Source organism: Scaptodrosophila lebanonensis, unplaced genomic scaffold (genome assembly GCF_003285725.1).
Source record: "Scaptodrosophila lebanonensis strain 11010-0011.00,11010-0021.00 unplaced genomic scaffold, SlebRS2 tig00000024-arrow-pilon, whole genome shotgun sequence".
In the NCBI taxonomy this organism is placed as follows: domain Eukaryota; kingdom Metazoa; phylum Arthropoda; class Insecta; order Diptera; family Drosophilidae; genus Scaptodrosophila; species Scaptodrosophila lebanonensis.
In genome coordinates, this window is record NW_022060538.1 from 4,847,134 (window position 1) to 4,868,999 (window position 21,866).

The 21,866-nt window shown below is 38.8% G+C and overlaps 4 protein-coding genes across 7 annotated transcripts in view; 2 read left to right on the forward strand and 2 right to left on the reverse strand.

Annotated features, from left to right (window-relative positions):
- LOC115621969 (ankyrin repeat domain-containing protein 50) overlaps positions 1–5,820 on the forward strand; it is a 40,094-nt gene extending 34,274 nt beyond the window's left edge. Inside the window, exons 4-9 of one of the 2 annotated variants that reach the window (XM_030515816.1) lie at positions 12–1,659; positions 1,730–2,035; positions 2,103–2,419; positions 2,835–3,048; positions 3,117–3,369; positions 4,355–5,820. In XM_030515816.1, the coding sequence (XP_030371676.1) occupies positions 12–1,659; positions 1,730–2,035; positions 2,103–2,419; positions 2,835–3,048; positions 3,117–3,369; positions 4,355–4,541 (2,925 nt within the window). In that variant the 3' untranslated portion in view covers positions 4,542–5,820. The remainder of the gene's footprint in view (positions 1–11; positions 1,660–1,729; positions 2,036–2,102; positions 2,420–2,834; positions 3,049–3,116; positions 3,370–4,354) is intronic. The other variant, XM_030515819.1, reaches the window with a different exon arrangement.
- A 134-nt stretch (positions 5,821–5,954) lies between these two features.
- Positions 5,955–8,120, reverse strand: LOC115621970 (protein C12orf4 homolog). Its single transcript, XM_030515820.1, has 4 exons — positions 7,885–8,120; positions 6,978–7,825; positions 6,454–6,911; positions 5,955–6,395 (listed from the first exon to the last, which is right to left on the reverse strand). Exons 1-4 carry the CDS (start codon positions 8,081–8,083, stop codon positions 6,272–6,274), a joined length of 1,629 nt encoding a protein of 542 aa, XP_030371680.1. The 5' UTR covers positions 8,084–8,120; the 3' UTR covers positions 5,955–6,271.
- A 683-nt stretch (positions 8,121–8,803) lies between these two features.
- LOC115620820 (heterogeneous nuclear ribonucleoprotein A1) lies at positions 8,804–14,350 on the reverse strand. Of its 3 annotated transcripts, XM_030514248.1 has the most exons (5): positions 14,202–14,350; positions 13,556–14,033; positions 11,660–12,136; positions 11,152–11,239; positions 8,804–10,722 (listed from the first exon to the last, which is right to left on the reverse strand). In XM_030514248.1, the coding sequence occupies exons 1-4, from the start codon at positions 14,256–14,258 to the stop codon at positions 11,163–11,165; spliced, it is 1,089 nt and encodes a 362-aa protein (XP_030370108.1). In that variant the 5' UTR covers positions 14,259–14,350; the 3' UTR covers positions 8,804–10,722; positions 11,152–11,162. The 3 variants fall into 3 exon arrangements, with proteins under 3 accessions (XP_030370108.1, XP_030370110.1, XP_030370109.1); XM_030514250.1 differs by lacking the exon at positions 11,152–11,239 and having other exon boundaries at positions 8,804–9,115; XM_030514249.1 differs by lacking the exon at positions 11,152–11,239.
- Positions 14,351–17,073: 2,723 nt separating this feature from the next.
- LOC115621460 (ribonucleoprotein RB97D) lies at positions 17,074–18,893 on the forward strand. Its single transcript, XM_030515117.1, has 5 exons — positions 17,074–17,202; positions 17,271–17,569; positions 17,633–17,886; positions 17,938–18,603; positions 18,682–18,893. Exons 1-5 carry the CDS (start codon positions 17,161–17,163, stop codon positions 18,687–18,689), a joined length of 1,269 nt encoding a protein of 422 aa, XP_030370977.1. The 5' UTR covers positions 17,074–17,160; the 3' UTR covers positions 18,690–18,893.
- The last annotated feature ends 2,973 nt before the right edge of the window (positions 18,894–21,866 follow it).

Below are 21,866 nucleotides of genomic sequence, written 5' to 3' on the forward strand. Positions count from 1 at the left end.
ATATTTTACAGAATTCGTGCGAATCGTCACTTATGTCACCGGAACTATCGGACAAGTCGCAGAACATTGATTTTGAACTTGCTGACTTGCTGCTCTCCAGTGAGAAATCGTGCATTCTGGAAACTCAACGCGCCACTAGTCCCTCGGAGAAGAGTGAGCCACATCACGAAAGTCAAGATGAAAATGCTTCGAGTACACTTCATCAGCTCTCCGACTCCAATCATATTGAACTTCACAAGGGCAAGGCACTCATCCACATCCTGGCCAACGATGGCAATCATCAGCTGCTAGAGCGTGCGCTGAACGCCTGCAAGAGTCCCATCGATTTAGAGATCGAGGATTATAATGGACAGACAGCACTTAACATAGCCGCTCGCAATGGTCATTTGGAGATTGTTAAGCTTTTGCTAAGCTTTGCGCAACCCTGTAACGATGGCACGGGACGCATGAAACGTGTCGATGTTAATCATGCCGATAGGGATGGATGGACTCCTTTACGCTCGGCTTCCTGGGGTGGTCATACGGAGGTAGTTAAGTTGCTTATCGCGCAACCCGCGTGCAAGATAGATCTTGCCGACAAGGAAGGACGCACAGCGTTACGAGCAGCTGCGTGGAGTGGCCACGAAGATATACTTAAAATACTTATCGAGTCGGGCGCCGATGTAAATTCGGTAGACCGACAAGGTCGCACCTCGCTCATTGCTGCTTCCTACATGGGACATTACGATATTGTTGAGATTCTGCTTGATAATGGCGCAAATGTGAATCACTTGGACTTGGACGGTCGCAGTGCACTGTGCGTTGCCGCACTTTGTGGTTCTTCTGGCTACAGCAAAGTCATTTCTACACTATTAGATCATGGAGCAAACACGGATCAGTTGGACAACGATGGAATGTCGCCGCTACTGGTCAGCTCCTTTGAGGGCAATGCGGAGGTGTGCGAATTGTTGCTCGAGAACGGTGCAGACCCCGATCTGGCCGATTTCATGGGTCGTACGCCACTCTGGGCTGCGTGTACGGCTGGCCATGCCAACGTTGTGAAGCTACTGTTGTTCTGGGGCTGCGGCATCGACTGCATGGACTCCGAGGGGCGCACAGTACTGAGCATTGCCGCCGCGCAGGGCAATGTAGAGACAGTTCGTCAATTGCTGGATCGCGGCCTCGATGAGACCCATCGAGACAATGCAGGCTGGACGCCACTGCACTATGCTGCTTTCGAAGGTTTCCATGAGGTGTGCGTGCAGTTGCTGGAGTCAGGGGCCAAGATAGACGAGTGCGACAACGAGGGCAAGACGGCTCTACATCTAGCTGCCCAAGAGGGTCGACTGCGTTGTGTGCAGGTGCTGCTCGACATACACTCGACATTTGTGGATCAAAAGGCGCACGATGGTAAGACAGCCTTCCGATTGGCCTGTCTCGAAGGTCATCTGGAGACAGTAGAGTTTCTGCTCAAGTTTTGTTGCGATGTGAACTCGAAAGATGCGGACTCGCGCACTACCCTCTACATATTAGCTCTAGAGAACAAGCTGGATATTGTAAAGTACCTGCTGGACATGACTAATGTGGATGTTAATATACCGGACAGCGAGGGACGCACGGCTTTGCATGTGGCTGCCTGGCAAGGACATGTCGACATGGTCAAGTTGCTCATCACTCTGGGTAAGACTGCAGACTTTACGATTATTAAATTATACTTCAGCTTTTTGACGAGACATTTTATTAATTATAGGCAATGCAGACGTCAATTCCATGGATCTGGAGGCACGTACGCCTTTGCACTCATGCGCCTGGCAGGGCAACCATGATGTCATGAATATTCTACTCTACTTTGGTGCGGTTGCCGATCATGCCTGCAAGCAAGGTGCTACTGCGCTCGGCATTTCCGCACAAGAGGGTCACGAGAAGTGTGTTATCGCGCTGCTTCAGTATGGAGCCAATCCCTACAAGTCCGACCATTGCGGTCGTACGCCCATCAAGCTGGCCGCTAAGTCGAGTCGCACCAGCATCCTTAAGATCTTCGAAAACTATACCAAAAGTAAGCTCCACAAATTGCGCCGTTTCTCGCTTCGGTATTAATCGCTCGGCTTTTCCACCCCTTCTAGATGAAGCTAATAATCCCATCGAATCGAAATTCCATCCCAGCATGTTGCGCTCACCTGACCAGCCACCCGCTTTACCCTTACACCAAAACCTCGCACTGCAACCCGTGCCGTATCCGGCTCATGCCTCTGCCTCATCCGTTTGCTCGGCGGCCACCACAGCCACCGTACACAACGGCAACAATCTGCAGGCTCTCAACGCGTCCACCTCGACGCACAGCTCCAACAACTTCTACCAAAACACCATGCAATCGGATGCGAGCAGCTTGCATAAACGCAAGAGCGTCATTTCTAGTCAATCGACGGGCAGCAGCAACGATGTAAGTTCTTATTTACTGCCTCCACCTTTTCATCATTATTGCTTCCGATCTTACCTTTTAATATTAATCGGGGCTAAATAAATGAAAAAGACAATTCTTTTAAATTGATAGAATAGAATAGAATAAAATGTAAACACAAGCGGTCCATCACAGTCGAACTTTTGGATGCTGTCAGTCACAATGCACTTTTAATGCGAGAAAAAATTAAGTGTTCTTATTGTTCAAAGCTAAATTGAGAAGAAACTTAGAAGAATAACGTTTTCATTTCAAAATATGTATATAGCCTCAGCTTTTACTTATTTTAACTTATTAGTGAGACATTCGATAGGGACAACCGTGTCGCTTATTCATTTCGTCACTCATTAACACTGCATCAACTTCTCACTTTGCCATTTTCGCACATTTTCACATGCAGCAAGCGCCCCTCACCTTCACACAGCAATTGCAGCGTCAAAGCAAACTCAGCTCACGCAATAATCCCTTCGTGCAGAACGCACCGATGGTCAGCTCGAAGCATGGAGGCGCTGCAGCCTCAACGTCGGCAGCATCAACATCGGGCCACAAGTCAGGAGGAGTCTCACATCAGCGTCACTCCCAAGTATTGCCCGATCTCAGCGAACATCAGTTGGGTGAGTTTTTAAATGTCATGTTCTTGGACGATTCCAACACCTAAAACAACCGAATTTCTCCCTTGCAGCGAGCAACATGACGAACGATGCGGATTTGTATGACATGGAGTGCATGTCGCCGCTATATGCTACGCCCCCGCACTCGCCTAGCAGCGAGTTGAGCTCGCCAGGTCAGCTGCCGGCACTGAATGCCTTTGTGGATGATGAGAGGGCGGGTGCAAGTGGCGGCAAGCCTGCCTTGCCCGATAATCATTTTGCACGCGACACTCACATGCGCATTATCCTGGGAAACTTGAAGGAGAACCAGCCCAGTTCATCCAGGTAGGTCGATATTTCAGATATTTCATGTTTGAATCTCATGTCAGATTGATTAGCGATGATTGTTGTTTGTTTCATTCACGATTCTGAAAAAAAGAAACCATTTAAACTTACCGCTCTATCGTACTATTGATATACATATATACAGTCGGCTCTCGTTAATTAAAACCTGCGATAATACGAACCTATCTATAATTCAAAGTTATCACGAGTTACCTCGAAAATCTCTTTATATTTCGGACTATATCAATACATTTTTATGCACTTGGTAATTCGAACGAAAAAATCATTGCTATATAGTATAACAAAACGACGCGTTAATTCAATCTCATCGGCGTCCAGCACTCGACAATTCAAAGTTGCATAGAGAAAGAGGCGGTAAGTACATTTTGCGACAAGTTCAAACTTGTATCAACGTTCAGGTACTAGTCCCGCCCGTCGCACCGCACTTATACCACCAAGCAGACCCAAAAATCGACTTCTGCACATCTAACGGTCACCGCTCAAGATCCATCCCGTTAACTGTTTTTTTATGATTAGTTTGGCTATTTGACACACACTTCACAAAAATTGGTTCGTTTAGTTATCATTCAGTTACAATTACTCTTTTCACTTTGTTATATAATAGCAGTTTATAAATAGTAATTGAACAACACTTAATAATTCGAAGTTTTATTTATTTTCTCTCACAAATTTCGAACCATTTGGTATTTCAAACTCTCGAAATTTCGTAATATTTTAAGAGTCCATCGAGTCTCGAATTAGCAAGAGTCGACTGTATATATAATTTTGGTATTCCTTACCAACAGGACAGATTTAAAAATAATGCCAACATCTTCTATATTTGATACTCGAATTTGTAAACCGATTGCCACACAAATAATACCAAAATAAATAAAATCAGGATAGATTAAATCATTATAATTAAGAAAAAGGAAGATTAATCAAACCTCTTCATTAAAATAATCCCTTTTCTTGTATTTAACAGCAGCAAGAGCAAACGCAGCGGTGGGTCCACCAATCCGGCAATGCGGCTCATTCGCAGCCGTTTCGATTCGGCCGCCCAGCTGATCCGACGTACCAACAACATACTTTCCTCCAGCAGCAATCAGGGGTCGTCGAGCATTGGCGTCAAGTCGGGAACGTTCCAGTGGCGCAAGGAGAGTCAAATGTAAAAGTCTCCACAAACACACACACGGACTCAGACACACAACCACACTTACATATACTCAATTGTGTACTTGTATTTTATTGAGTTATTTATTAATTTCTACTTTTGAAAAAGTATTTGATTTTGTGATAGTTTCAATTATTTGTGCTCTTTTGTTGTATGTTTATTTAACTTGTATTAACTTATGTATACTATGATTTACATACATATTTAAGCACATTTATGTGTAGCGCAGTCGTAAATTTAGGCAGAAAGTCAGCAAATCTGGCAAAATAAATGCTTTTTTTGACTCTGCAGCTCACTTCTTATTTTCTTTAGAGTGAAAGTAACGTTACATCAATTAAAATATAAACAAATTTAAATACGATTTATCTATAACATGAAACATTTTGGAAATAACATAAATTTTCACCGTATACTCTAGTGTTTGATTGCTCTAAACTAACTTCGGCTGGTCGAAGTTTTCAAAACTTTTGGCAATTGAATTTAGTTTTTAGTTAGACGCCATGTATGTACTACTTACACATATTTCGATTACCAATGGCTAAAAAATATGACCCTTAATTTAGTTTTAATTATTTTAATTTGTAGTGCATATATAGTTAAATAACATACGTACTGACATTATTGCTAATTACAAAAGTTTAAATAAGTTGCATGAGTAGCACGATCTTGAAACCCTTAAGTAGACCGTAAATACCTACCTTTTTAATTAACTAAGAACAATATTTAATATGAATAAACCACTTAAAACACACACAAGAACAAGCAATGAAAATCCTTTTTACATTTCCTCTCGAATATCGGATTGGACTCATTTGTTATCATCGAAAATTTTACATATACATACATATGTAACACACTCTATAATTTCCTGTCAACCCCCAACGACTATTTGCATATGCAAAGGTCAACACAGCCTATGCCACACAACAACTACCTGTAGAGATAAAAAAAAAACTACATACAGAAACTCTCATACACACATAAATACAGTTTAATAACTATTTTCTGAACTTCTACTCTCACTGCAAGGCAGCAACAAAGAAACAAACATAAAAACACACACGGATACAACGTACTTGGCTAAGAAATTAAGCAGAGTTTAACAGCGAAATGTTGATTTAAAACACACAAACCCATAACGTAATTAATTGTTAACAACAAATATGATATTGAGCAGAATACTGAATTGTTTAAACATACATATGAAGATATATATATTCTATATTTAAAAACAAAACGCATATTTACAGTTAAATTAAAAGGTAAAAATATACACGAAAGGAAGTAATACACATTTAAAAAAGCAGAACAAATATTCACTAAACATTCACACACACACACATTCACAACACACGCCTACATACAGAAGGACACAGAAAATGTATAACCAAAGAAAACACAGATTGGGAAGTAATATATATATACAATACATTTATATTATACATTAACATTGTAGTGTTGTAGTTTTGATGGAAATTGCATTCGCGTTTGACAAAGCAATGAAAATTATTGAAAAAAATCGATACAGGAACATTTACAGCAATTCTGAGTGTGTTAAACTTAAATTTCGCGCATTAACGACGACAAAATTAAAAGATAACTGAGCATATACATATATGAATAAAACTATATAAAATACAAAACTTTAAATAAAGTGTATATTCATACAAATAACTTCAGCCAAGTGTTTAGCTATTTTGCCCTAGGAATGTGTGCATGAGCCGCCGCCTACTCCTTATTACTATCGACGAGAATCTTGGGATTGGCCACACGAAACACATTTGGCACCATGCCGGCCAATGTTGTGAAGAGCTCCTCAGATATATCGTGTGGCAGCAGAAGCTGGAGCGTGCTGCAAAGGCGGAAAAGAGTTCAGATTCATTTATTCAGCTAGTGAAAAGTCAACTCACCTTAGCTCCGCACCACCCCAGGAGGCAGATTCAATCATGAATCCTTTGGCGCATTTAAAAACTAATTCAGCGCGACGCATACACCATTGGACAGTCATGTCCTCGCTCATCTCATGCCTCAGGAGGGCGGGAATGGTCAGGGTTGTGATGTCATGTCGACTGGCAGTCTTCAAAATGTTGCGCAGGCCCAAAATGACCGCATGCCGGGAGTTTATCTCACTGGGACTGTTGATGGGCTCGTCCGAGATCAAATGAAAGATGACATGGGACTGGGAGAGATTAGAGTGTCTGGTTATGAAGAAATCACCAGTCTTAAGTTTGGGTGCGTGTGTTTTAATCGGCGAACCATTCGCACTGCCATTGCTCACATCAGCACTGCTTCCGTTGCTAGGCGTGCCTGAATCGTTCGTATTAAGGGCGCGTATTTTCTGCTCAATCTTCTCCATCTGCACGTCAACCTGAGAAGGAAGCAGGAAAGATTAGAGCTGCTACGTATTGTAGTGATTTGTTTGAATTCCAATCACCTGATCGAAGTGGAATTCTGTCGACAAATTTGCATTTTTGATAATGCTTTTATTGGCCTGTGCCTGTATCGAGGGTGTAAGTACTACCACACCACAGAGCGAGCTGGAATAGAGACCCAATGCCATGTTGAGGCCATTCAAGCTCTCCTCCGCATGCAGTGGGCTGCACAATTCTGTCACGTTGGCGCTGAGGATGCGAATGTTGTGCATGTGCTTTAACTGCGAGCCCAAATGTATGGTGAAGCTCTCCTCCATTGAGGGCTGTTGAGAAATAAACATGGACGAGCGATTGCCCAGTGGTGTGGCCACTGGCGAGGTCTGGAACATTTGGCTAACTTGTCCAGTTATCCAGTTGCGGTACTCGTTCTTCTGATGGCCCATCGTGGCCTCCAGCTCAGACTCATATCGTTTGCGCACAAAATTCTGCGTTGTGTATTGTTGTGCAAGCAGATTATTAATGTCGTCAGATGTAGTTGTTATGTCCAGCTGGTTGATTTGGCTGTCCATTTCCTGCTGCTGTGAGTTGTTCAGCGTCTCCACCTCCTCATCCATGCGTCCAGTCAGATCGGCTATTACCTTGGCATAAGCGCGTTCCCGCTTCAGAATGTCCTCCAGCGAGGATGAGTGGACCAAACGATGAAAACTCTGTGCGAATATATCCTCATCGCTTGGTCCTACGCGATCTGCAAACTGCAGCAGCTCCTCTTTGTACAAACGCTCAGTATTGCGCACTATGGCCTCCAAATCCAGTTCTTCGTTGGCTGCCTGTTTAATCAAGCTCTCGGCATATTCATCCAAATATTTTTGGTGCTCCTCATCTATGAAGGATTGCAGCTCCTTTTCCAGATCTAGTTAACAATTATCGTTAATATTTTAGTTACTCATCAATTCCCTAGCAATGGCATACTTATATTCTCATCCAAATAGCGCATCATGGGATGCATCTGAGCCAGTAGTTGAGTACACAAATCCTCCAAATTATCGTTGTCATAACAAAACGGAAATGCAATGTCAAGGGACGCCACGCAGTCTTTATTTTCATGATCCTTGTATTTATAAACAAACTTAACGTTACGCGTTGCGTCTTTTACTAGCGTTCCCATCATGCAAGCCCGTATTTATGTGCTACTTTTTTATTGTTGCATTTTTCCAAATACGCCCACAGCGGATTCGCTAAAATCAGCAGTTTTGTAGAGTTGCCTCGTAACTCGAAAAATTGTGTTAAGGTGTGTATACACTGGCGCAGATTTAAATAGGGCGCAATGCAAACTATTTGAATTCGTAGCCCGAGAAAATGTACCCTTTATGGCGAAACATACATACTTAATTCACACCCTGGGGATTCATGTCGACAAGAAAATGCCGACTCGGCATATTTATTTAATTATTCTAATTGGTAAAATTGAATAATTAAACAAAGATGGGTAGAACGCATATTTCGGGCGTTGGGAGGTTTCAAATGACCAGCCTTTGAAAACAGCCTCTCCCAGACTCTAGTCTCTTGCTTTTTGTATAATTTGCAACAAGCAGAAACGGAATCTAAAAAATTAGATATTTTGGCTTGCTTTTGCGTTATACTGTGAAATAAGCGAACCCAGAACAAAATAAACTGGAAATAATAAAGAGATGAGAACAAATATAAAAATCGATTTCACTTATATATCGTATTATCGGTATCATTAAATATCGCTTTTTAATATCGATACGCATCTCTAACTCTACCAAATTTTGTTCGCAATGTTAAGCCCAATGTCACGAAAAAAAAAATAACAGATGGCCAGGAGAATCGTTAGTTTCCATTAAAGACACCCAAATTGAAAAACAACTTTAACTATTTAATGTGTGTTCTTTATTGTTTAGCGTAATAAAAATAAAAACAAGTAAACAATAACTATGCTAGTCTCACGCTTTCCGAGCAGCTTCGCTCCGTGGACTGAGCGTGGTGGAGACACCTGAAAATTAATTTTTTTTTTCTGAGCGGAAAACTTACCCCTTATTTCCCAACCGGATGGGAGGCTGATGATGCAGGACGTTATACAGCAGCGCGTGACGAGCAATTTTTGCAAGCAATTATAGGATTGTCCGCATGTGTGACTGAACAGCGTGCTGGCCGGCCGCCTTTTTAGCGATTCAGTCAACTTGCAACAGAAATTACAATAATACATAGTTGTGAATTGCATAATATGGTGAATGTGCGTGATTGCCATTAATGAAATCATAAATTATAAATGAGATGAACGAAAAAATATTTCAAAATGAAAAAAATGTAAAAAAAAAAAATAAAGTGCCCACCCACAAATATATAACCGCTACAACTTGCTGGCTCTGGCTCTACTCGCTGCTGGCCTTTTAAATTCGATTCGAATTTTTGTTCGATATCGACTTGCACTTACACTGCACTGCGCTGCTGTTCTCAATCGCTGCTGCTGTCCTGTTTTCGAAAACTTATGCTCTAGGAAGTATATAAGGACGAGTACACAAAACTACGCTTTAACTAAACAACAGTTTTTAGTTTTAGGTTTATGTTTTGTTTTCTTATCGAGTTTACATTAATTCTTTGCTGTTATTGTAATATTATGTATTTTGTAAATCTTTCTTTGCTACATCAATAAAATGTATGTTTTTTTTTTTAACTTAGCTCCTCCTCCCTCTGCTAAAATTATTTAGTTGTGTATATAGAACTCGTACATACAATTATTTGTGGTTGATTAAAACTAAACATTGAAGAATATGTAGGTAATGTTAAATGTTCCGCAATCGTCATATTCAATCACTTAATAAAAAATGAAGCTCCTCTCTGCGGGACACAAAAATGTCACCGAGTTACGGATCTTGAATGAATTTTAGATAAATATTTCTACAGCATTGCAAGCCAACCTGTCAGATTGGTCACGCATGCATTCTACTTTAAAATTATAGAATCTTAATCCTATAGAAAATGGTAATACATTTAGATTTGTTTTACTTCTTCGCTAAATTATCAATTACCGGGAATTGCAATTGTCTGCAGTGGTTTCTCTTTTCACGTATATGTACGTATAGATTTGGGTTCTATAATTATCATAAATATTATATATGGGGACTGTCGCTTGAAGTATTCTTTCTTACAATTCTGAATAGTTAATGTATTTTACAGATACAGATTGATTTTATGTTAAAATTGTTGCTCTCGCTAAACAAAACAACCGTGGCTTGCTATTTTACAATTTGTTGTATGTTTTAGCTACATAAGACTTTTGGGAGATGAGTATATATGTATGTAATGCTAAAGATATTGAATATTAGATGCGTTCGTATCGAGTAACCAATGTTTTGAGACAGACGGTAATTGTTGGCTGGCTGGCTGGCTGGCTCCTGGTACTTATACAGAATGCCTATATACCAACAAACTGTGCAATGCAAATCAATCAACGATCCTGGTCAGATCCTGTGTACGTAACGTGTGCTTGGAGATTTGAGAGACTTCCTGCTTATTATATGTATAATAACACTGCACTGACTGTCTCATTACTGACTGCCACTGTCTCTGCTCTCACAATTTGTTCTCTGCTCTGAGCTCTCTCACATGGTTACATTTGGGGTTGGATTGGGTTATGTGGTGTTCTCTGTTCTCTCACTTTTCTCTCTCCTGTTCTTTCGTAAAACTTCTTAGTATATGAACGATCGCTCATATAATTGAATTATTGCGTATGGTTTAATTGATATTGACTTTTGGGCTGCAAAGGAGCCACTGCTAATTTATCACCTATAAAAATGTCGATAAATAAGAAAAGTTATTTAAAAGGTTTTTATATTCTTAAGGTGCATTTTGATTTTTTTGATTTTTCAAATAAAATGCAGCTAAATACGTTTACAACGAAATAAAATATAGAAAGAAGGCTGATTAGTATAATACACAAAAAAAAAAAATCAAGGAAAATAAAGTGGTTCAAGGTAAGGTACTCAGTCCTATATGCTGTTACAACTACCAAGGATTAGCTCGACTTGGAGTAAAACTCAAATAACCTAATTCTAAAATGTGGGATGCTTTGAAAAACTAAACGAAACATTAAGTAGTAATATGTTGTTGTACTTAATTAGATAAGTAGGTGAGTAGTAGTTGGATTAATGGGCTAACTGACGCTTCTGTTGAAGTGGTTGGAGAGGCATTAACTAATTTAATTGCTAGGCTCACCTTTTGGGCGCTTAATATCTGCGGTTGTTTCCACCGTTATTGAAGCCCTGATTGTTTCCGCCGCCATAATTGCCTTGGTTTCCACCGCCTAAAAGAAGAACCCAAGAATCCCTTAATAGAAGAATCTAACCAATAAACTAAAACCATTCTGATCTCTAAGCAAAATGAAAGGAAAATTTCGTAACTGTGACGAGGCCGCGTGTTAGATCGTACAGGATTATATAGTACATACGCCTAACATAGCAAAAGCCGACGTCTGATATTCGATCTCACAGCATTTAACTAAAGAGCTAACTGCCAAACACTACGACGTACAGACGTTCCAACAGTTAGTGTCATGAGTACTGTGAAAGTTGTGTAGGTGATGATGTCGTATGTGGGATATAGAGAAAGCATAAAAATCGTAATACACATTGCCTATTTTATTGAAAATTTTCAGCTGTGCGATTTTACGATGTTACGATTTTCGGCTTTGTTAGAGTACGAAATATTAATCTATCTTACTTACCAACTTTATTAAAATTGCCGCCCTGATTGCCGTAGGGTTGCATGCGATTGTTGCCAAAGTTGCCTCGCTGGGGACCGCCGCCATAGTTCTGTTGGTAGCCAAAGTCGTTACCGCCGCCATTACCCCAGTTGCCACCGCCACCACCACCGAAGTTACCGCCGCCATTTCCGCCCCAATTGCCACCGCCATTTCCATTATCCCAGGGACCCATGTTGTTGCCCCAGCAGTTGCTACCTCCATAACCACCGCCTCCGAAATTGTTGTTACCGCCTCCCCAGTTATCGTTTCCGCGATTGTTGCCACCCCAATTGCTTCCATTTTGATTAAAATTGCCGCCACCCATATTGCCTCCGCGATTACCCCCACGGCCACCCGGCCCACGACCGCCGCCACCTCCACCACCGCCCATTTCGCTCTGCTTAGGCAGTGCCTTCTTTACATCCACCATTTTTCCATTGACCTGGTGTTGTTTTTGCACTACAAAGAAAACATAAGTGAAGGTCAGGAATCAATTAGCGGTCAAATGCAAGTTAAAGTGTGAATTAAAGATAAACTGAATGTTTTAGGCTTGTGCCAAATACTTTTTTATCGTTGACTCATAGGTGAGACAACAACATTAATATAATACTGGCTAAGTTTTGATCTCACAGTCACGTAACGCCGCACGAATACATCAATCATTACTGTGCGGAGCTGGGACTGTGTATGAATGGACATACAAATATTGTTGGAAAAGCTTAGTACGCCTAGAAAAGCCTTAGTACGCGTAACATAAACTTACCTAACTCATTAATACAGAAACGGAAAAAACTTATTATTAGTGCCCATAAATCTCAAGATATTTCAATTTCCGACAACGCACAAATAATAACTACAAAACTGTGTCTTTTTGACGAAAAAAAAAAAAAAAAAGTTTAAGAGGAAATATTTTGTAACGAGGCTGCGTGTTACGCTAAATATGTTGAAGTTTACATTTGCATAACATAGCTTAGCCGACGCTTTGATTTATCTTACAGCGTTTAAATAAAAATCGTCGAAGCATTGTAATATTGCTTGACAATTTGTCAGTACTGTATGTATATATACATGTATTGTACATATGAATAAGTGGTATAGGGGTGCTTGAACCAACAAAGGGTTGACTGAACTGTGCCACATACTTTTTTATCAATTAGGCATATAGATGGTGCGCAATTAACAACGATATAATGTGTGCCTATTTAGTCTTACAGTCACGTAACGCCGCATAAACACATCAATCATTGCTATGCGGAGCTGGGACTGTGTATGAATGGACATACAAATATTGTTGGAAAAGCTTAGTACGCCTAGAAAAACCTTAGTACGCGTAACATAAACTAACTTAACTAACTCATTAATACAGAAACGGAAAGAACTTATTATTAGTGCCCATAAATCTCAAGATATTTCAATTTCCGACAACAATGCACAAAGAATAAATACAAAACTATCTTTTTAACGAAAAAAAAAACGTTTAAGAGTAAATATTTTGTAACGAGGCTGCGTGTTACGCTAAATATGTTGAAGTTTACATTCGCATAACATAGCTTAGCCGACGCTTTGATTTATCTTACAGCGTTTAAATAAAAATCGTCGAAGCATTGTAATATTGCTTGACAATTTGTCAGTACTGTATGTATATATACATGTATTGTACATATGAATAAGTGGTATAGGGGTGCTTGAACCAACAAAGGGTTGACTGAACTGTGCCACATACTTTTTTATCAATTAGGCATATAGATGGTGCGCAATTAACAACGATATAATGTGTGCCAATTTAGTCTTACAGTCACGTAACGCCGCATAAACACATCAATCATTGCTATGCGGAGCTGGGACTGTGTACAAAATCTTAGTACATATGCTACTTACACACAATCTTGTCCACGGGATCGTAGTCATCGTATTCGACGAAGGCAAAGCCACGCTTCTTGCCCGTTTCTTTGTCCATTACAATGTTAATGTCCACAATGGAGCCAAAATGTTGAAAGTAGTCACGCAGTGACTGCTCATCATGGTCGTCCTTTAATGCGCCGACAAACAGTTTTTTAACCGTGGCGCCAGCATTGGGGTTGTCAATGTCTTGACGTGGAACAGCGCGCTTGGGTTCCACAACACGCCCGTCAATCTTGTGCGGTCGGGCCTTCTGGGCGTCATCAATCATGCTCGAATGCGAATAGGTAATAAAACCGAACCCGCGGGAGCGCTTTGTGCGCGGATCCTTCATTACAACGACATCGACTATCTGACCCCATTTCTCGAAGTGAGCCTTCAGATTTTCATCGGAGGTGCGATAGTCCAGACCACCAATGAACAACTTGCGCATATGCTCCGGTTCGGTAATGGAGTCCTTTATAAACGCACATGAAAATAAAAGCATATTGATTTTTCACACAGGCCGAAAAAAAAGTAACCTAACCTCTACCCAGACTGCATGACACATGTACATTTTCAAGATGGCGGCAGTCGCGCACATAGAAGTGAAAAATATGTTCCCGCCCGTAATCACCATACTTACATCATCATGCTGGCCATTGGAGTTACCATTTTGATTGGAATTATCATGAGCTCCCATTTTTTTTAAACTTAAACTTCTAATGTTACTATTTTAAATCAATTAATAAAAGATTTTCCCACACTCCGCAGAATGAAAAAACGCCACCTTGTTCTACACAAGCACGAAAGAAAGTAATGCTTACTAGAGCTGCAAAATGAATCGATGCAGAATCGATTTAATCGATGTTTAGCATTTTTGTTAAGCATCGATTTTATTTGTTGAGAATCGATTAATCGTGTAAATTTAAATGAACACATTTGTTTCAAGGTGACGCTGAGTGGCTAAGCGGTAAAAGTAAAATTAATAATTGCCAAATAAATCAAAACATTACATTTTCTTTTATATTTTTGATTATATTGGTGTGTTGGTGGCTTGGAGAAGAGGAGGGAAACGGATAAATGGATAAATTTTTGAAATCAGGTAAGAATTTATGCCTCATTTAGTTAAGCAGTGAGGGGCACTCCGACATGTGACATATGTATGTATGTACAAGTATGTATGTATGTACACGTATATTTTATGCGCAAAACTGCACACATTTTTGTATATACATACATATGTGCAAAATAAATATGATTGTTACGCATGATTTTTGTTTTCTGTGCACATAAACGCAGCTTAGTTTTAATTAATTATTGCATTATTGTATGTGTACTATTTACATTGATATATTTTTGTATGTAAACCCTTTAGCGGCACAACTATTTACATTTTTTATTTAATTTTGGTTTTTAGGTAATATCAAGGAAGTTGACGAGTCCGTGGAGCACAGTGGCAAGCGTAAGGGAAGGCAAAAGTCCGACATTTGGAATTTTTTTACAAGGCTGCCAGGGGGAACCTCTGCAAACTGCAAAACTTGTGGTTTGGATTATAGAACAGGTGGAAACACAACAATCTTGTTTAATCATCTATTGCGGGCTCATACGACTTTGTCCCATGAGTCGAAGCCTGTGGCGACCATAAAAACTTTCTTCAGTTCAAACAATTATTATGAAAACAATTCCGCGCATAAAAAGGAGCTTGACAAAGCATTAACCCGCATGATTGCCATTGATATGCAACCCTTTCGCATTGTTGAAGATCGTGGATTTCGTGATTTCGTTTATTACCTTAATCCAAGGTATATATTGCCCAGTAGGACAACTTTGAGAAACGTGCATCTACAAAATATGTACAACGAAATGAAAGAAAAACTTGTTCTGATTCTCAATAACGTAGAATACTGTGCCGTGACAACGGATAGTTGGACATCGCGGGCGAATGAATTTTATGTCACAGTTACTTGCCATTTCATAGACAAGAACTTTGTATTAAGAGAAGCTGTTTTATCAACGAACAAACTTGATATTGATACCGATCACACAAGTAATAACATAGCTGACTCTTTGCGTGCAGTACTGTTGGATTGGAATATTTTATATAAAACTTCTACTATTGTTACGGACAATGCAGCAAATATGATAAAAGCTTGTGAAATTCTGAAGAAAAGGCATTTGCCATGCTTAACCCAAACCTTGTAATTCAGGATGTATTGGCAAGCGGATTGTCACCTTTTTTAAAAGCAGTTCTATTGCATATGCAAAATTAAAAGCCGCTCAAAATGATGAAAACCCCCTTAGCCTAATACAGGAAGTACCCACGAGATGGAACAGCTCATTCAAGATGATGGAAAGAATTATAAAATTAAACAGTAACATTTCTTCTGTGCTTCTTAGTACTTTAAAAGCACCTCATCCATTGACTGCGGATGGCATAAATATAATGAAGGACTTAGTTTGCTTGTTTATGCCCTTTGACACTGCAACCACCCGGGTCTCTTCGAGCAGCATAGTTACAATTTCCGAAATAATTCCGACTACAGTTGATCTATACCATCGCTTACACAATGCAAAACTGGCACTTAAGACAGCGGAAGGAATAAAAACCTACAACTCTTTGATAGATGGAGTTAATCGTCGCCTTGCACCTTTTGAAAATCGAAGCGTAGCTCAACTTGCAACGATTTTTGAACCAAGATTTAAAAAAGAAGGGTTCGGTTGTTCTTCCACCGCCGATGCAGCAGGTTTTTTGTTGCAAAATGAAATTGCAGCTTGTAGTTCATACGGAAATCCGACTCCCGACATCGAAGAGCCACCAACACATCCTGATTATCCAAGCACTAAAACATTGCAAATTTATGCATTTGTGCAGGACAAAATAGCACAAAAACAATCAAGAACCCCGCGAGCAGATAATATTAGTGAGACAATACTTAGAAAAACCTCACGAGTTGCAGGGCACACCACCATTGGAATACTGGAAGGTAATACTTGTGGCATCTAAAAAACTTAACTGCTAATTATATTTTTGCAAATTTCAGACACATGTGCATGAAATGCAACACTTTCAAAATTGCATCTTTAAGTATTTGTGCATTCCAGCATGCTCCACTGCGTCTGTACGCATGTTCAGTAAGGCGGGATGCATCCTCTCTGACAGACGCGCCGCTTTAAAACCGTTTATTGTAGACCAGTTGCTGTTTACAAACAAAAACCAATGGCTAAATGAATAAAATTGATCTTATTAAAAATAAAATTTAATTTTTCTTCCTTAACGATTAATCGATTTTATTTTTGAAAAAATCGCGATTAATCGTAAAAGATCGATGCTGTCAACATCGATTATTTTGCAGCTCTAATGCTTACAGTTATCGAAAAGGCGACTACAAGTGGCTTTTGAAGCGATGAAGTATCGATGCTTAGCGGCGGCGATGCCCAGAGCTGTATGTATTTTTTCTCTCACGACTTGGCAGCTCTTTTTGACGTTTTAAAAAACGTCTCCTATTTGCATTTTGTATTTAGCTGTCGTTGCGTTTTAATTCGTAGTCAGTTTCATTTTCTGTGCTTTTCTGTCAGCAGTTTTTGTATATTTAATACCCAAAATGGTTAATAACTACGTAACCAATGCTCCTTATTACCAAGAGGTATGTGCGCCAGTCATTCGTATATATTTTCTTTGCAGCCATCAAAATTGTGTATGAATTTTTTTTAGTCGCCGCAACGAAAAATTGTACGAAGCGATGCGCTTGTTACAGTTGTTGGAGCGTCCAGCAACGATAACGTAACTGATGCCAATGAGCATTTGCGCAAAATTTTCGTTGGTGGCTTGCCCACACACACTTCGGTGGAGACAGTGCGAGATTTTTTCAACAAATTTGGAGAAGTTGCCGATGCGGTCGTTATGCGTGATCCTGTATCCAATCGCTCACGTGGCTTTGGTTTCGTCACTTTTGTTGATGCGGCGACTGTGGACAACGTACAGCGCTGTCGTCCTCATAGCATTGACAATAAGTAAGTCGTGGAACATGGAATTGAATTCAACATGTATACATTTATACAATTTTTTCTTCGCAGAACCGTCGAGACAAAGCGCGCTTTGCCACGCCACGAAGCGAATAGATCGGCCAGTAATTCAGGCAACATCAAGTCCTCGAAAGTATTCCTAGGCGGACTTAAGGACTGTCATGATGAGAATTCGCTACGCGAACACTTCTCACAGTTTGGAAAGATTACAAACATCAAACTGCTGGTGGACAACGAGACAGGACGTAAACGTGGTTTTGGATTCTTAGATTTCGAGGATATGGCTAGCGCTGATCGCGCCTTGGGTATGTCCACCATACGATTCTCTATAACTTTTCATAAAATTAAGCTTACAGTTCAAGGAAAGCACACGATCAATCTCTCTGCTGTAGAAGTAAAAAAAGCTGCGCAGAAACCAGATCCAAGCAAGCGTGTGCGCATGCCTGTCGGGGGTGCTGCTCGCGCCGGCTACGCACCGCCACAGCCGGCCATCATGGAAAATTTTAGTTACAATCCCACCTACAATCCGTATGTGGCACATTCAGCTTTACCGCCGTCGGCTTTCATTAATGGGTGGGCCTCCTATGTGACACCGACCGTGCCACCAGCACCCATGTACTATCCTACGCCTAAGGCCTGGAACCACTACAACAAATTCGGGCCTCAGGAATGTACCCGAAACAGCTACAAGACCTCGGAGTGGACAAAGTCTGGCTATAAGCACTCACACGCACTAGCAAATGAGCGCCCAAGGAATGAGTACAAGTCGGTACAGGCTCAGCAGCAGCAACAGCAGCAAAGGTCAACAGCTGCCAAACCTGAGGAGGTTAAGGCAGAAGGTGCTGCAATTTCTCCAGCTGTAACAGCTGGAGGCGGGGATGCTGATAGAAAGTGGCAAACTGGGGACTATAAGGTGTTCAAGCCTTCTGGCACGTACAATGCTGCAAACGCAAAGCAGATAGGCCATGTCCAAAGTAATCGTGTGAACTCCTTGAACCAGGATATTGTCGCTCCTGCTTATGGTAACCCTCAACTTGTTTTCTCAATTCCCTGTTGTAATTTTATTTATTTATTTTTTTTTTTTTTTTTCCCCTAATCAGGCATCTAAGCGGCACTTATTTTTTTCTGGGACCACACAAACGGCTGATAATGGAAAATGCAAGAATTACACTTATTCATTTTTTTTACACATATTTACTATCTGTGTTACCAAAGCTGGTACAGCTTACAAATCCGAATTTATATTTATTTTGAAAACGAAGCTTTTATGACCCAACGACGATGTTGAAAATAAAATGCCTACATTTAAAAATTGCCTTTCCATTCATTATTAATTTTATATTAAAGTGGATATAGCTTTTCATTAATATTGATATCTGTATTCATAACCATACATCATCAAGAAAATACATAATTATGTAAAATGGATTTGATGTTAGCCATTTGGGAAATTAAACCTTACTTAAAATTTTTTTGTGATTTCGAGCTTGGTAAAAGATTGCACATTAAGGTTAAAAACAGAAACAATGAGCAACCAGTCGTACAGACACAGGGATTAGAATGCTGAAGCCTGCTTTCCACTCTACAATATTTCAAAATATAATTTGTTGGGCCAGTTATTCCTATAGTTAACCGATTTTGATAATTGTTAGAGGAGAAATTATAAACAGTTTTCATACTAATTGTGAAATTTTTTCCTATAACAGTTTTCTGATATAGTCAGCCGATTCTAATCAAACTTCAGGCTATTGTATTGCACTATTTGTTTGTGTAAATCCACGAAATTTTATTATAATACATTTATAAACAAAAAAGAATAATGGCAGCTATACAGAAAATATGATATGTGACAAACTGCTATTTATGCGAATAGACTACACTAACGAAAATAGATTTCAAAGATAAACAATTTTGTGGAAAATGAGGAACGTAGATCGACCCGTTTTCAAAAAATATATTAACATTGTTCTCTAGCTCCTGAAATTAAAAAGACGTTCTTTCAATTGCAACTAATAATTGCTGGGATATGATAAAGGAGCAGTAGAATTGTCCTTTTTTTAAAAATATATATATCCTTTCTTGGATTTATTTTTCACATGAGGACATATAAACACAAAGCGGATGTCAGATTTGAATAAAAATCACAATAATTACGGAGGTTATGGAAAATCACTAATAATCAGCTCAGGGGAATTCGAATACCAAGTTTAGCTATTTTAGCTCTTATGCTTCCAAAGATCTCTGCGTTCATATAGACGTGTAGTAAATATACCCTTTCATCATTGGCATAGTTAGGAATTATGTTACGCCAGAAAAAAACTACTACTGAAATTATCAATTTCAATTTATTCACAAATCTTAAAAATTAATTTAACAAAATGAAGAAATAAAAATCTGTCTGTATGAACGCAAGGATCTGAGCAAGTACAATAGCTAGAATAACCAGACTTCGTATTCAGGTTCTCCTAAGCCCTAAGCAGATCAAGTTTGTTTATTTTTTCTGATACACCAAAGCTCTGTCCGCTGCTGTAATTGTTGCTGCTTCGATATAATTACTATATGTTATGCACACATACATGCATACATATGTACATGTACACAAACACGCATAGTCACGATTCTGTATGTATGTATACGATTTATGTATGTATTTTATATTTAATTTAATTAATTAATTAAATTCATCAAAGTTTTTTCATATTCTTTTTTTTTGTGAGGTGGTACAGGGTATTTAAGAGTTGAGCCCGCTCGATTTTAGCATTTCTTTCTTGTTTTTATATTGTATTCCACATAATTAAGAGTGCGGTGATTTCCGTTTCTGTACTGTTCAGAAGAGTCATTCAAACAATTATTTATTAAAAAAGACAAAGACATTTATGCTTGGACCCTTTCGATAGACCCATGCTGTTTCTTTTGGGTACAGATTATAAAAGCCTGGGTACTGTATCAGAGATATTCGTTAGATACCAAGGTTTGATGAAGAAAAACAAACTTACCAAACCAAACATACCTTTATGCACAGGCTATAAAAAATATAAAAAACGAATCCCCGATCGTCGCTACTCGTTGGATAGATTAAGAAGAGAAAGGATTAAAAAGGCGATAATTAGGAATTTAAATCGAAAATTCTTCGTTTTGTTACTTTATTTAGTTCCATTCAAATTCAATGCATTCATTTCTCATTCAAAGTATTGCAAATTTAAATAGTTTCATCAATGTTTTATATCTGAAACGCTATAAAACGCACCATTTCATTTATTTTGTAGGTTTGAATTTTAATCGTATTTTGAATTTACAAGTTTCTCTTTGCTTTTGTGCGCCTTTGGTTGCATTTAAATGCGTTATTTTTGGTTTTAAATAAAAAAAATAATAATAAATGAACAAAATGTTTTCAGTTTAAATAAATTTTTTGTTTTTATTTGCATTTTAACGCGTTGTTGATGTAGTTGCTGTTAGCTTTTTGAAACAATTTGCAGTTGATGTTTCATTCATTTTCTTTTCAGATTTTGGATTAAGTTTAAGTTGATGGATTCTGTAATAAATGGTTGCTGTTATAATAATTTGTTTATAATAATTACTCGTACATTGTTTACATATAAATTAGAATTAAGTTTGCTTTATTTTTGTTGCTTTTGCTATTTTTTATACAAACTGCAGTGTGTGTGTGTGTATCTGTGTGTCTTGTTTTTAACGTTTGCTGCTTATTTAGTTTAAAATTGTTGTATACATTAGAAATGAGCATGAACTTAATTTGTTGTGTTTACCTTTTACTTTATAATTAATTTATATATTAAATTTAATTTTAGTACCTGTGATCTTTATTATTATTTATTTATGTTTTTTTCGTTTCGTTTGAAGCACTTTTAGCACTGCTTTTGAGCTAAGATTTGAACACTAACATTTCCCTTTGTTTGTTGTAAAAAAAATGCACTATAAATTGCTCTAGGCTCGTGCAGTGCTAAAACCTCTCCATTATGCAAAAAGAAAGTACAAATAAATAAAAATTAGACGCCTCAGCATTTAATAATAAGCAAATGATATGTTTGCAAAAACTCAACATACATACTGATTTTACAAAATCAATCAAAACAAAATGTAATCAACTTTAAAAACGATTTCGCTCGAAATTTCGACGACTCTCGAAAAATGTTTGTTGTTGTTTTTGCTGCAGTGTATATATATAAATATATAGCATGTACATACGATATTTAAGTTATGTTGTAAGTCTAAACATTAACATTAAATTATATGTATGAGTTTTGTTTTTTTTTTTTATATTTTTTGT